This window comes from Cryptotermes secundus, unplaced genomic scaffold, assembly GCF_002891405.2.
Source record: "Cryptotermes secundus unplaced genomic scaffold, Csec_1.0 scaffold445, whole genome shotgun sequence".
NCBI lineage: Eukaryota > Metazoa > Arthropoda > Insecta > Blattodea > Kalotermitidae > Cryptotermes > Cryptotermes secundus.
Genome location: NW_019742968.1, coordinates 6,176 through 21,915, shown reverse-complemented (window position 1 = coordinate 21,915; position 15,740 = coordinate 6,176). Strand labels below are relative to the sequence as shown.

The 15,740-nt window shown below is 37.7% G+C and overlaps 2 protein-coding genes across 4 annotated transcripts in view; one reads left to right on the top strand and one right to left on the bottom strand.

The window, feature by feature from the left end:
* LOC111873550 overlaps positions 1–8,845 on the bottom strand; it is a 21,683-nt gene extending 12,838 nt beyond the window's left edge. Inside the window, exons 1-4 of one of the 2 annotated variants that reach the window (XM_023868343.2) lie at positions 8,670–8,845; positions 8,371–8,499; positions 2,249–2,356; positions 337–477 (exon numbers count right to left, since the gene is read on the bottom strand). In XM_023868343.2, coding sequence (XP_023724111.1) covers positions 337–477; positions 2,249–2,356; positions 8,371–8,496 — 375 coding nt within the window. In that variant the 5' untranslated portion in view covers positions 8,497–8,499; positions 8,670–8,845. The remainder of the gene's footprint in view (positions 1–336; positions 478–2,248; positions 2,357–8,370; positions 8,500–8,669) is intronic. The other variant, XM_033755114.1, reaches the window with a different exon arrangement.
* Positions 1–15,740, top strand: part of LOC111873560 (probable RNA methyltransferase bin3) — a 21,264-nt gene that overhangs the window by 1,479 nt on the left and 4,045 nt on the right. The window contains exons 1-4 of one of the 2 annotated variants that reach the window (XM_023868362.2): positions 9,125–9,278; positions 9,697–10,039; positions 10,169–10,843; positions 13,684–14,128. In XM_023868362.2, coding sequence (XP_023724130.1) covers positions 9,699–10,039; positions 10,169–10,843; positions 13,684–14,128 — 1,461 coding nt within the window. In that variant the 5' untranslated portion in view covers positions 9,125–9,278; positions 9,697–9,698. Of the gene's footprint in view, positions 1–9,124; positions 9,279–9,696; positions 10,040–10,168; positions 10,844–13,683; positions 14,129–15,740 lie in introns of those variants that run through there. The other variant, XM_033755115.1, reaches the window with a different exon arrangement.

The following is a 15,740-nucleotide window of genomic DNA, read 5'->3' as shown; positions in this document are numbered from 1 at the left end:
GAGTCCATTTGCTCTGAGGTAAGGTAAGTGTGTAACTAACATGTGGTACAAACGACATTATTTGGTTCCGTTGCATGGCGTCTCTACAGCAGTGTTGCCACTATTTAAGTTCCAGTCCTCATAATAATAAAAATTACTGTTAGTAAACTGTCTACCAAATACCTGAAGATGGTAGGACCAGCTCCCAAAATATATTGTATATCAAATATAAGCCAAAAAATGATCAGTGTATAATACAGTTGTGGTGCAAACTCTCCTGGATGTTGTTATCATAAAAACTATTCTGATATAAGTTGGTATCATTTATGATTAGTGTATGGTACACAATGAGTTCACCTCAATTTCAACTTCATCACCACTGCTTCCTGCATTGTGTTCCATGACTGGTGAAGGAATACCTCCTGCCATTACTTTATTGATTACTGATGAAAAAATGTCATCATATTCTGTATCAGTAAGGGATGTTATGGGAAGTTTCTGCAACAAATTTTGAATAAACAACAATAAGAATACAGGTACATGTTATTTTAATATCAGTTTAACTGCATTAATTAGAAATATAAGTGGGTATTTTTCACATGGAGTAATTTCATGAAATACGAGTATATCTTCAGTTTTATTCTGCTTTATGTGGTGCATTCATCATGGGTAACAAACTGCAGGCTGAACATTGTTAATATGTTAGCATTATTAGCTGAACACAAAATAATGTCGAATTAACTGAACCAAAATAACCAAATACATTACACACATGCACTGGGACCAATATAGAGAATTATTTTTGGGGGCAATTCTTTTTATAGCATGCACATTTTCAGAATTCAAAAGAGAATAATTAGAATAATGAGTGAGTTTAGATCTAGGGACTCCTGTAGAGATGAATTAGGGTTTGGGAATTTGCCAGTGCAGTCCCAATATATATTTTCTTTATTGAAGTTCGTTGTGAATAACATGAGTTTATATCACATGACATTACAAATTCATGGCCTTAATACTAGGCATAATTTTGATCTTATTGCCCTCAGACAAATTTGACAACTTACCAGAAAAGACCTTATTATTTTGGTATTAAACTTTTTCATCATCTTACTTTAAATATAAAAGAGTTAGTCAATAGTATTACACAATTTAGAGCAGCTTTATGTGCCTTTTTACATACTAAATCCTATTACACTTTAAATGAACATTTTAATTAGGGATAGTTTCTTGTTTAGCTATGACCCATTATTTGACCTATTGTCATATATATGTTCCAATTTTGTATTATATCTTATATACACATGGTAGGTTATGTAGTTGCAGTGATTTGTAGGGGTTTCATATGCTCTGTGGATTTATATGCATTGTTCTGTTGAATACTTGTTGATTTAGCAAGCTTGTGGTGTGACAAGTTCTGTATCCAATAGCTTCGGCCTTGTATGGATGTGCTGGAACGTGTAATAAATGCAGTACCATACAATACAATACAATACAATACAATACTTGGAAATGTTAATATTTGTACTCTTCAAAAGGATACTGATTGTAATCCAAATATACATGTCTTTTTACTAGTCAGTCATCTTAATTTATGAAAAAGAAACAGCTTCATGACAAAACTGAATGGAATAAGAGACATTTAAGGAAGCTTATAAGGACCAACTTTCAAACCTGGAAGTGTTAAAATGTTGTAACATTTACCAATTAGAGCATCACAATATATTTTTTCACTCATGTTGTTTGTGGTCAATAACAAGGATCTCTTTATTTTAAATTCAGAAAAGCATAATACAGGTACAAGACAATCAAATAATTTTTATCTGCCTACAGTAAATTTTACAGTTTACCAAAAGGGAGTGTACTGTATGGGTATTAGGGTATTTAACAATCTTCCTCCACATATTAAAGATATATCTCATAATCCAAGGAAATTTGAAGCCTCTCTAAAACATTTTCTTTATACACATTATTTTTATTCCATTGATGAATATCTGCAATTTAAGGCTATTGCAAGTCAATGACATACCAAAGAATTTATATATATATATATACGTAGTTTAATAAATTATGTTTACTGTCACCAAGTTTTAAAACCATTAGTAATAGAACTTTTTATATTTCTGTCATCATTTTATTTTATTCTATTTTTTGGCTTATTTGTCTTTTATATATGTACCACTTGACGTGGTCCATATCCTACCTGTGGTACTGTGGATCTATGGAGTGTAAAACAAATGAATCAATCAATCAATCAATCAATCAAAGTTACCTCTTTCTTTTCTCCCTTTTTAAAATTCTTTTTAAGTATCCTAGAATTACTTGCTGTGTTCCCCTTGATGTTTGGGTTCACTTCTTCAGCCTGAGGAAGAGTCTTCACCTGTTATAATGTAATTCACACAATTAAATACTGTATGAAATCTGAGGCTCATAAATTAATGTCAAATATATGCAATACAGGTATTGCACAAAATCAATTTTATCGGGTCACAAAGTTTATTACTAGCATCTAAACACATTAAGCCGGTCATGGTAGCCGAGCGGTCTAAGGCACATACTGTCTTTGCTTGCTTGAAAGCTGGGATCATGGGTTAGAATCCCACACAAGGCATGACTGTTTGGTACGTGTATATTTTTATTCTATGTTTGTGTTGTCTTTTATTTAGATAGAGGCCTTGTGACAAACTGATCACTCGTCCAATGATTCCTATTGTCTGTGAAATGAACATGAAACTGAAAATCAGAAGCTAGGGCCCAAGGGGGCTGTAGAGCCAGCAGGGGGGGGGGAATATGTTTACTTTCTGATTTAAGATTCCCATATTGTGTACATACAAACGTGTGAATCTAGCCAAGCTATGTACATGATCATATGGAATTAAATGTCTTGTGTATCTTTCAAAGAGAAAAGTTGATGGTCATCAGGATTACTTTTCTTAATTATTTACTCAGTAGTGGTCCACTAGAATTGTAACATATTGTGTAGACAGTTTTCATACAGAGCATGGCATGACATTACATAATTTTTCCCATTTTTTTTCTTAATTTTTGTTATATGACACTTGGCAATTTAGCAGCTCCCCCTCCGATTACACAATCGTTGCATAAAAACGGATAATATTATTTTCTTTTTATTGCTAGTGGGGTGGGACTAAGTCCCTTGTACTGCGGCCACTTCTGGCCTATTGTACCAGCCCCAGATGATAGGTGAGGGTGATTGTGGAGCAATTGGTGGAATGAAGATTGGCAGGGGAAACCAAAGTACTCCTGATTAGTTGGGCGACTGGTGGCTTCTCAGGAAGGAACCAGCTCCATGGAGTTACCTAATTATGTCAGTAGTATCTGTATATAAGCTAAGCCAGTTAAAATTCAATTACTTTAAAATGAAATAAAATCGAACACGTTAACTCACAGAATAAGGAAACCGGTTTGTGCCTGTGAAATACTGAGAAATCAGTTTGAATTTAGGTGGCATCAGACTGTTATGTCTAATATTTTCGTGGTTTTCTCTGTCGCCCAAGACAAATAAGACGACAGTCCTCCTAAATATTTTATTAATGTTCACTAACACAGTCGTCCAAATTCATAATACATAATTATGTAATATCTCTTCTCCCCCCCACCCCCTTCCCCCTTGCAGTCCTCGGCCAGGCACCCTCTTTCCGCTTGTTAAATACTGAATATGTAGGATTATACGCATGCTCGTACAGTGCTGATCAGTGTTGAAGAAGGAAACAGCAATATCGTAAGCAAACCTATTGGAGACCAATCAGATTTAAGATATCTCGTACTATAATATGCTGTGTGTTTAGTAACGGAACGGACGTGCACTATTAAACTGCCGCATCTCTGCGTCCGGTCGTTGTACACGAATCCGATTTCTCCGTAAAACAATGTCCTGAGGATCACGGACGTTACCAGGAATTTTCCTTGTGTTAAGGGGGGGGGGCTAGTATGCTCACAAAGTTACGTATAAGTAGTATGCTCACAAAGTTACGTATAAGCCGTTAAAGACTAGTTTTCCGGATCAAAATATTGTATTTAGGATAGAAAATATGTTATTTTTTAATAATTTGAATTCTAATTATAACATTTGGTAGTTTTCGGTCTTTTTTTTTATTCCCATTTTTTTTAAGTCCAGGGAGGTGAGATGCCTGACTTCCCCCTTCTCCCGGCTGCTCCCATGCAGAGAATCAAGATACATCACGCTGTTCTGTCGGAGCTAACGGTAGAAACGAATGTTCAAAAATATATGTCTCATCAAAGAAACGTTTCAGATGTTAAGTTTAGTTACTTGTAGAAATGATGAGGGTTTAAGTGCCGTGTTACTGGGGTAACTTGAAGCTGACCCTGATGATAGACAAATATGGAACACTGATGGAATTGTAACTGTGAAGAGGAAAACCTAAATGCTCCGGAAAACTTCCGCCAGTATAGCTTTGTCTACCGTAAATTGTACGTGGACTCCCTTGGGTCTGAACCCTGACTTCCGAGGTGAGAAGCCGGCGACTAACCACCTGAATTAGGGTACGGCCTACAAATTCAGTTACATGACCTTTCGTCATTGACACATGCACTTCTATAGACTATCCTCTTAAAATGTTTTTCTTAACAATGTGGATGTTTTTTGTTCATTTAATCTTTTTTTCTAAATTTCCTTGCATGGATGAACAGCAAATGACAAGGTCTCATCTCTACAGATCAAGGGAAGTAATGCTGGATAAATATTCTTGGCGCGTCCGGGGTTCAGACCCTCCAGAATCCTTTCGTACAAAACACATTGTGCAGTACAATGGACTATTTTTTATTGCTAGTGGGATGGGACTAAGTCCCTTGTACTGCGGCCACTTCTGGCCTTTTGTACCAGTCCCAGGTGATAGGTGAGGGTGATTGTGGAGCAATTGGTGGAATGAAGATTGGAAGGGGCAACCGAAGTACTCGGAGAAAACCTGCCCCAGCGCTACTTTGTCCACCACAAATCCCACTTGACCAGACCCGGGATCTAACCCGGGCCGCCGCTATTGAAAGCCAGCGACTAACCGCTTGAGCTATGGCGCGGTCGTACAAGGGGCTTAGTCCCACCCCACTAGCAATAAAACAAATACTCTCTCTTAGTTCCAAACATTTTCCTCAACACAATGTCTTAAATACCCTAAATCCATGTTCTTTCCATAATGTGACAGATTAAATTTCCTGTCCATAAAGAACAATTGGTGGAATTATAGTGTACAAGATAAGGGACGTGAAAAGAAAAGATTCTAAAGATAGTAACGTAAGGATATTATTGAACGAGCATGAGTTGCATTACACGCATATATTTATGATAAGGTATACATTGATATTCAAGTATGTCAAAAAATATTTTTCGTGATAAAAATGTTCCGAAAGAATAATCTTTCTGCAATATCAGTGTTAGTAGCCTGTGAGGCAAGCTGTGTAAGTCACTAAATTTATACCGTTAATTTTAACTTGTCTATTTAAAGAGAAGAAACTAATTCAAGAATGACTATTCATTATAACATGCAGTTGAGTCACGTATCAACCAACACCTGAACCAGTACTGTTATCCGCATCTGTGTAGTGTACACACATTTAAAAAACAATACACTACCACTTGCGTGTGAGCCACTGCTCCAAATGCAGCAAAACATGTTACTTTTGTCTGCAGTATATACGGGACATTCAGAGTACCAAAGCAATTTGTTTATGAAACATCACTTGATCATCGAAGACTGCCTAATCTTAGGGCGTAAAGATTATAGCTGCATTATTCTAGTATTCCCTCCCCAAGAAATAAAGCGGAAAGGTGATGCATGTGGGGTATTTTCAAAACGTGTCTTTTGTGATTTCTCTTATACTGTTAATCCTGGTTTCGTTTAATGCGCACAGAAATCGTCTTTTGAAAAATTCCACGTATGCGTGAACGGGTTTAAATCAATAGAACAGTACCCAGTACGACAGTTTAAATATTACCTCAAAACGTCCGATACAGGCATCTTCTTAAGAATTCTAGCGATGACATATTTACAGATAATCGTGTAAATTTGCACAGTATTCAGTATTTTTCTGCAGACAAGTTAACAAAATTGCCATCAGAGCACGTTGCTCGAATTTTGAACATAATTGAGAGAATTAAAGTTTTCCTTTCATACTTCCATCCATGGGAAATTGGTTCCTTATCACCAAAGCACGGCGCGTCCTCCGTGACCTATAGTCCGCAAGTGAACACTACCGAAGTTAGTGCCAACAAAGGGCGTCGCGTGGTCAGCGCAACGAATCCCCACGACCGTTAATTTCGGTTTTATAGACCTGAGCCTCCACTTTTCCATTCAAGTAGCTCCTCAGTTATCCTCACGAGGCTGAGTGTACACCGTTCCAGGCCCACTACTTCTCAGAAAATCTTGTAGCGCCTGAAATCGAACCCGGGACCTCTTGGTTTGTAGCCAGGAACTCTGACCCCTAAACCACAGAGGCGGTCTATATGGAGTTAGTTGTGAATAAACTGATTAATCAATCGCTGACAGCCATAAAGCGGTGGCACTATAACTTGGAGGTTGTGCGGCGGGCTAACAACTCATCGCCAAGGAACTATCATGTTACGAAATGCTGCATACAGTCTCGGGTGGATTCTTCGGAACGACAACAATGGGACAGGAATTTGGCTAACTGGTCACTATCAGCTTCTTAAGGAGACTGCTCAATGGAGTTCATACTTCCGCCTCTAAATTACATTTGTCTATCCATGCGTCCCGACTTGACCAGTATGCTAGACTTATTTTGGTAATAGAAATAGGACATATGCACTAGTCAGTATCAAAAGGGGGCAGGGCTCTGTGTGGTTCATCTGTTATCCATCGTCTGCATGTATTTATTACAGTGATAATACACCGCGCTGTAACCTAGATATAAAGAACTTAACATTTTTGCAGAGGACATTTCATCAATAATCGAGACATCTACAACGTTAATTGATGAAACGCACTTCTGCATGCTATATATAACAGAGAGGCAATACATGCAAGTAACACAATGGCGCGAGAATTGTCATTCTTTGGCTTTCAAGTATCGGAATAAACAAAAAACAAACTCCGTGGCTTGAGTCAGCAAGCGAGCTATACCGACCGAGCGACCGCCACTTGTCGGCGAAATTAGTGCTAACTTCGGATAGAGGGTGTCGCGTGGTCAGCGCAACGGATCCCCACGGCCGTTAATTTCGGTTTTCTAGACCGGAGCCGCTATTTCCTTGAAATAGCTCCTCAATTATCATCACGAGGCTGAGTGGACCCCGTTCCAGATCCACTAATTCTCATAAAATCTGGTAGCGCCGGGAATCGAACCCGGGACCTCGGGATCTGTAGCCAAGAACTCTGGCCACTGGAACACAAAAATAAACTTGTAACAAAAATTCCTGGAAATTTCTCACCCTTTCTTCTCTTAAAATACAATGAACCTAAATATTATAAACTAAAAATTATTGGTAAGGTGAAATTAATATTGTCCCTAGACTAATTAAACACCACACCATGAAGATGTATAGGAGAACATGGGGAAAGCTCCACGTATTATCCTGTGCTCGACAGAGGTGACTGGTCGACTTTCCGGCTCGGCCAAATTATTAATTATCAGTATCACTGTATAATATTTGAAGTAAAATTTAGAGGACATATACAGTATATAAATTGTCCCTGTGTTTCACTAATTAAGTACTACACCATGAAGACGTATGGGGGAGTGGATGTCTAGATCCACGTATTCTTGATCTCGGCACTAGTTGGATGTGAGTGGTGAAAGTCACGCCCCGGCCGTCTTACTCCCGGGGGAAGAACCCCCGTTACCTATTTGACAGGAGGATGGGTGGGCCCCAGCGCCGGTCTGGACGACGTGGAGAAGAGAAAATTCTTGGCCCTACCGCGACTCGAACTCCTACCCCTGATCGTCCAGCCCATAGCCAGTCTCTATACCGACTGCTCTATACCGGCTCCCATATACAGTATATTTTAATGATATATAGACCTGTCTGTATTATGAACCACTTTTAACTAGGACGAACTCATTTTAAGAAGTCTCACACAATTCGATTTGAGCTTCATGTAAAATATGAGTTCTGGTAAACTGTGGTTGATTATGAATTCAAGAGACCTAGTACAATAACTGAAATCATCCTAGAATATTTTATTTAGAATTTTCACTTTGAACAGTGTTTTAAGAGATGAATGGACAAAAGGGATTTTTATTTAGTATAAATTTCATTCCTGTATGTTTTTGCTTTTTTTCGATGTCTCCTTTAGAGCTCATTTTTAACGGCCCACAGATCGTCAATTGACATTAAAACTTTTTTAAGTTGTATGTAATCACGTTGGAATAATTAAGATTATAAATAAGTAATTTTACCACAACCTGATTCTGTGTCGCGTCTTCATGCTTCCACAGGGGAATCTGCTTTTGTGGGTGGCTTGCACTATTCTTTGCTGGATTATTGAATGGTGACTTGAAAGGCTTCTTATTAATTTTCTGAAGAGACATATTCTGAAAAAGATTATTTTACTATTTAAATTGTAACAGACGTAAGGAACTTGAGTACACAAAACATATGATAAAACCAAAGTTCCAAATTTACAATTATGAACAAAATTCTTTGTTGCCGGTCCATCTGTTAAGTCTCATACGAGTATAACAATTGAGTTTTCAGAACATACCGACTATAATTTAGGGAAGACAGAACCACAGCAAAAACTATGTAACCCAAAAATTATATGTAGTAAGAATTTATATATACATTTCCTCTTCAGTGTATACCATAAACCTGTAAATCCTCTGCTTTAACAATGACAAATATTCGTTTCGTTCTCGTATCTCGTGGTTGCGAATATGGCAATCCGTGGTTCCGTGTGACGATTCGAAACGGAAAACAATGGCGGGAGTTTAAGTAAACATAGAAATATAACATATCATAAATGTCGTATAACTGTAATATGAGATTTAAACATATTATTTATACTAGATATTTTTAAGCAAATAATGATAGTCATAAAAACATTTTATGTCACTGTAATTGGAACAAGTGAATAACGTTTCGAAGTTCAATACAACACGTTCAGGTTTTATAGGGAACCCAACCGGAATAGTGCGCAATGGAGGGGCGTAGGGATGGGAAGGAACGTATCGCCATCGTTGATGGTGGTGGATGCTTGGTGAGTCCAGTGCTAAGTGGTGTGCGAATTTAGTTGTTTGTGTAAGGATTTCTTCTTTCGAAAGGAAATAACTTATAACAAGATTCATAAGTCAATATTAATTTTACGTTAAAGGTAAGTTCTGGCTTCAGGAACGGTATTAAATGCATTTATTTAGCTGTTAGAAATCGAAATTTTTTAGGTTTATTGAAGATGCAGGAAGACGTTTCACTACGCATGCGCATAGCAAAAAACGAGTGCATGTATACAAACTCACGTGGACACATAAGATGCAACAAATATGTTAATTTAATTAAAAAATGGTTTTTGTTTTATAGTGAAATGTAAGTCAGATGATAGAAAACTGTGAACATTGCCCAGTGTATAATTTCTTATGCAGTGTTTATGTTATGACGGTGAAATACTTTGGAATATTTGAACAGGTGTTTCGTGTCAGGCGTAAGAAGTGTATGAAAGACCCTGTCCCCAGTATCTGTACTGAATATCTTTTAAATTCGGTACTGTAATTTATTTATGGATGCTTTGCTTTCAGAAATGTCGTCAGCACAAGTACAAAGACCTGTAAAAGTCGATGGTTCAGAAGAACGAAGTGCTTCGAAGAATAAAATACGTTTAAAAGAAATTGAACGATTGCACAGAAAATCTGGATCTGGTGCAAGTGGATATTTCCCTAAGAAGCACAAGCATGAAACCGATGGACGAAATTTCAAGCGCAAGCGAGTCCAGAGTTTCCCTATGGGAGGTGGAAAATTTTGTCCTCCTTATAAACGAAGGAAGAAGGAGGGAACAATCATACCGCCAACAAAATTCCTCCTTGGAGGAAACATTAATGATCCATTAAATTTGAACAGCTTGCAAGATGAAGAAATTAACAGGTGGGTCTATGTTTAATATTTTTAAGTTTCATTAGTTTATAAAGTTATGTGAAATAAAATACATTAAATAATTTGGGTTATTGATGAATGTAACTTTTATGTTTATTGTTTATGAATTTCTTCCTTCAGGGCAATGAATGCTGTTACACCAAAGTCATCTCCTCTTCCAACTCCACGACATCGTAAAGGAACAATTGAGGTGATTATACCTCCAAATCTTCATGATCCTTTAAATCTCATTTCTTGTGAAGATGACGCAGAATATGAGCAAACGCTTGTATCTCCTACTAAACGTGGTCGAAAGTCACGAAACCGAAAAAAAAAACGCAATTCATCTTCAGGCGGTTCATCTAAGGAAGATGGTTTGGATGGATCAGCACCTGTTATGAATAGTGAAGGAGTAAAAATTTTTGAGGAAGAGAAAGCTAGTTCACTGAATGAGAATGTTGTTTTTGCTGCACCTATATCAACACAAGAAAACCCTGCAAGAAGGGAACTACATCTTGAACTGCCAGCAAAAGAGAAAGACAGAAAAAGTCGTAAGGGGACCGAAGATTCTGCTGCTGGTAAAGATAGTAAACTTGAAAAAAAACGGAAGCCTGATATCAAGGATAAGATTGTAAGTCCTGTAATTCCACAGCCTGGAGCTTGGAAGAGGCCACCGCAATATGGTCCAGCATCTGATGGAAGGTTCAGCAGGTTTCGCCCAGGTGCTAACTGGCAGCACAAAAGAGAACAGATGTTACAAAAAATGCCAAATTTCAAAAAGAAGAATGAATATTTCCAGTATGGAAACTATTTGAAGTAAGTGATTATCATTAATGTAGCTGCAATATACATTATATTCGTGTTACAGTCCCTTGCATATAGTTTGACAGACACGTACAGCGTAGTGAGAATCCTAACATTGGTGGCTCAGATTTTGGAATTCAAATTACTTGTAGGTAATGCGAAAGTCAACCCTGCAACAGGCCATGGAGGCCCATAGGGTTGTAAGATGTCAGGCTCTCACATTTTCTAGACAGTTCGCTTATAGATGGCTGTGAGGTTTTCAGCCTTATACGCCAGCCAAGCTTTACCCCCAAGAAGATTCCTTTTACTCATTTCTCTTAGAGGCTGAGTCAACCCCAGTGCCATAGTGTGTCTTGAAGGATTAGGTCAATTGAAGAGTCCAATGACCTTAACGGTAATTGAACCCGTGACCTTCCGGCTTGTAGCATAGTTCCTCAACCAACCATGCTACGGCATGCCCCTAGATTATTTATAGTCATTGTTTAATATTCTGTGAATGAAAATAGATTACAGTGCTTGTTACATGTAATATAGATTTTGTAGTTCATATATGAAAATGTGAAGACTGAAATGTACAAAACTGCCGTTTTGTGTTAGTATGAAACTTTATCTCTCACCCTAAGGGATGAGGAAAAGATTTGGCACTAAGAGAAAAGAAGTAAATGATGGTAAGGCTGAGAAAATTGCATAATTAGAAGCTTTGTAAATTGAGATATGTTAGTCTGAAATGTGAGCTAGCTGACCTTTGAGGACTAGAAAGAGGAAAATGTAAAATTTAAGGTTAGTGAGATGGAAAATGGAAAGAAAGGTTAAGATTCTTAAATACATTAGTAATAAATGGCTTCCTAATAAGGACGCAACTGGTTGGAGTTAGTGAAGTTAGTGAAGTGAGCCGGTTATCTACTCTTAAGGCTGATGAAATTGTATGTTGTATCTTACTCAATCGTTGACTCTTGCAAACCATTAGCTTGTAATTAAGAATATAATATCCTTCTTTATTCTGAACTTGATGCACACATGGATAATTGAGGAGCTACTTCAAGGAAATAGTGGCTCCAGTCTACAAAACCGAGATTAACAGCTGTGGGGATCTGTTGTGCTGTCCACACGACACCCTCTGTCCGCAAAATGTTGGCACTAACTTCGCTGACAAGTGGCGGTTGCTCGGTCGGTATAGTTCGCTTGCAGACTACAGGTCACAGAGTTTGTTTTTGATGCTCACATGAATGCTAGATCGTCCTCACACTCATGTTAACGTGATCTAAAGCGCTTCCATTAACATATTGAATCCTGGATCATTATAAAATTCCTGTGTGATCCGTACCTTACCCTTACAAATACTACACTATGTGACCTTAACAATATTTGCATATTTTCTCAAGCTGCTGTCAGTTTTTATTTTGGTATTAATATTATATTCAATGATACTTAGCAGTGACAACTTTATCATCACTGAAATTCAATGTTCTTTCAATGTAGCCAGCAAAATGATTGAGTCACCTTATAGAATGTGACTTTGAATGCTCCAGGAACCCTTGAATAAATAGCGGGATTTACTGACATTTTAGAGGAATCTTCCATCTTCAGGACTGAAGAGTGAACCAAGCAAGTAGTTTAAACCAAATGTGGGAGAAGTGTTATGGGAACCCTCAGCTTACATTACTTGCTTGGCTTACTCTTCAGCCTTGAAGATGGAATCAGTACATTCCCCCAGAATGTACTTTAGTGTGCTAGAGTACACATTCCCGAAGATAGTTCTTGTCATGATCACTACCGTGCGAACCTGAAGTCTCATATTATGTGGTTTACTATAAAATATATAAGCTTTTCCAGTATTTCTTGACATACCCCACTAGGCACACAATTTGAAATAACATTTATTGTACACAGTGTGCAGAAGATTCCATTTCCTACTCTCTCCTACTCGGAGCTGCTTGCTCTCTCAGTTAGGAGATCTTTTAAACTAATATTAGAATCATAATTTTCGTTGGTTACTTTTCTGTGATGGAAGGACAGTTATGATCAAAGGAAAACAAAACTGTATCCTATTCTTTCAGTTATGTCACGTGGGTAACGAAATTATCCAAGTACAGTCAAGTTACAATGAAAATGGAATCTCCAAATCTGATGTGTTGTATGTGAGTGTCTCACACACACACATGCATAACTAAAAGAAGAGGAACTTCAGTTTACTGGGTTTTCAGACTTTGTCCATTGTCCAATATTGTAGAAAACCAGAAAACACGGTGTTTCGGAAACTGGATCTGTTTCCGTCGTCAGATGAAAGGGGGGGACCCAACAGAGTAAGTATCTCCCCGCTCACCTGAGGAGGGAAACAGATCCAGTTTCTGGAATGTAGTGTTCTCTAGTTTTTAGAATGCTGGACAATGGACAAAGTCCAGAAACCCAGTGATTTTGAGTGTTATATTGTTATTGTTATTATTATTATTATAGTGTTATTGTATATTCTAGCAGAAGCAAACCTAGCGTCACATACACTGTACAGCCTAGTAACCCAGTTTGTACTGTGTGAAGTAATCCTGAAATGTTAGGTTCTCAGAAAGTTATTTTTTTGAGAATTGTGGCCAAATTACTATATTCTATATTTTTATTATGTTTCCCCCATGTTTTTCTTGTTTTATTTAGGTAAAATGCTGGAATAGTACTTGGACTATGGCTATTTCCTTTAAAATTCTTACCAATTCAACATTTATGATCATCTTTTCATCTCATTTGAAGACATAGAATGTTTGCAATTTAAATAGAATGTTTAAGTGACCTAACAATCATTGGTTGAATATTAAAAATTTCTCTCATTTGAAGAAGTTTTTATATATAATTTTTTTTTTTAGGTATTATGGTTACCGAAATCCTCAGCATGAAGTTGATATTCGTCTGAAATACTTAGAAAAGAGAAAGGAATTGTTCCAAGATAAGGATGTACTTGATATTGGGTGCAATATTGGTCATGTCACTTTGATAGTGGCACGTGACTTTAAAGCAAGAAGTGTTGTTGGCTTGGACATAGATAGAAAACTTATTGCCATAGCTCGAAAGAATGTGAGACATTATGTGAACTATGCGGACTCTCCACCAAATGATGAACCTGGAGGAGGAGGAGGAGGTGGAGGTGGTATTGGTGGTAGTGATGGAGGTGAACAAGAACGGTCAAGTGATTCCAAGTTCTTTCCCATCTCATTACCAATTCTATATGGACCTGTTGACATACCAAGCTTTAGTCATGGACAGAGCCCTTCTGCATCAAAGAAGTTTCCACACAATGTCACTTTTGTACAGGTAATCTCATATTATTTTGCATAGCATAGTTGATTTTCACATTGAAGTTTCTAATTATGTAAAAATATAGAAGAAATGCTTCAGTTATATAATTAAATTTAACCTTTTGCCAAGTATCATTCTACAAAGGCATATGGCATACATAGTTTAAGTTCTGTATGATCTCAGACCAGTGTACTATTTATAAATGGAACAGAGAATGATTGACTTTATGGTCAGGTTACTACTCACAAGAAAAGAGTCAGAAATTTTCTAGTTTTGAAATGAATAAGAGTGGACAGCTCTACATTTAAGGCAACTGATAAGTCTTTATACTCAGAATGCTATGAAATGTAACACATATTTGGCAAGATGCCCAAGTGATAGGTATAGTAATCCCATGTTGAACACTGGTTTGGGTAACATGATGTGTTTTGTGCACATGTGCAGATCTGTGCACAAATGAAATCATGGTGTACCCACACCTGCCACCCAGCCTCACAGTGAAGCCATGACTCTGGATATGAGAATATCTATGTCAGGTAATGTAAAAACCCTTCACTTGGGATAACTTTCCTGTTCTTTATATCTGTGTAAAAAAAAAAAGGTAAAGTTATCCCTGTAACAGGCCATGAAGGCCCATAGGGTTATGAGACGTCAAGGCTCCCACATTTTCTCTATACATTCGGCTCACAGATGGCAGTAAGTTTGTCAGCATTACGCGCCGGCACTCTTTAACCCCAGGAAGATTCCTGATATTCATTTATGTTAGAGGCTGATTCGACCCCATGGCCATAGTGCGGCTGGAACGATTAGGTAAATTGAAAAAACCCACTTCATTGGGACTCAAACCTGTGACCTTCTGGCTTGTAGCATAGTGCCTTAACCAACTACACTACTGCATGCCCCCAAATCTATGTATAAAGTACTGTAATATTCTGGCTCAGAATTTAGCATCAAAGCACAAATACAGTATGCTACTACAAAAAGATTTACAAAAATTAATGAGCTGAACAGAAAATGATGTGCTCAGTAAACTAGTATGGCAAAAGTGTAGCATCTGTTATAAGGCATTTTCATTCATTGAATCATCAGAGATATTAACCGTTCAGCGTGGTTTGATGTGTATGTTTCGTCAAGGTATTTAAATCGTCTGCGGGGGTTTGACGTCAATGTTTCGTCCAGCTGCACACCTATGTTATAACGCCCATAATAATTGATGGTTTTGCCGTAGATTGTTAGATTTTTCGCTGGCCTGTTGTCAGTAGTTCAGAGTATTATAAGCCACGAGTTTTGCTGCGCTTAGTCATCGTTACATATGCCTGTCTTGCAGCAAATTTCCTGTTGCTCTTGGGAGAAGTTCCTCCGTTCCACTGTTATGAAAGGCGTATATTCTTTCCTATGTATTTATAAACAGCAGAGACGTGATATGTACTGTGTTTATAATATCATATTGCCCTGAGCTGGCCACACTAACACACTCAATTGGAATTCTTAGAAGAGGGTTATCCAAAATTTATTCTTCCAACATCGATTGATTTCGCACAGTACATGGCAGCCAGTTCTTAGAAAAACGCCACAAATTAAGGCAGAACACTGTGGTCACCCCCTGTGACGATGGGTGTGTGTGTGT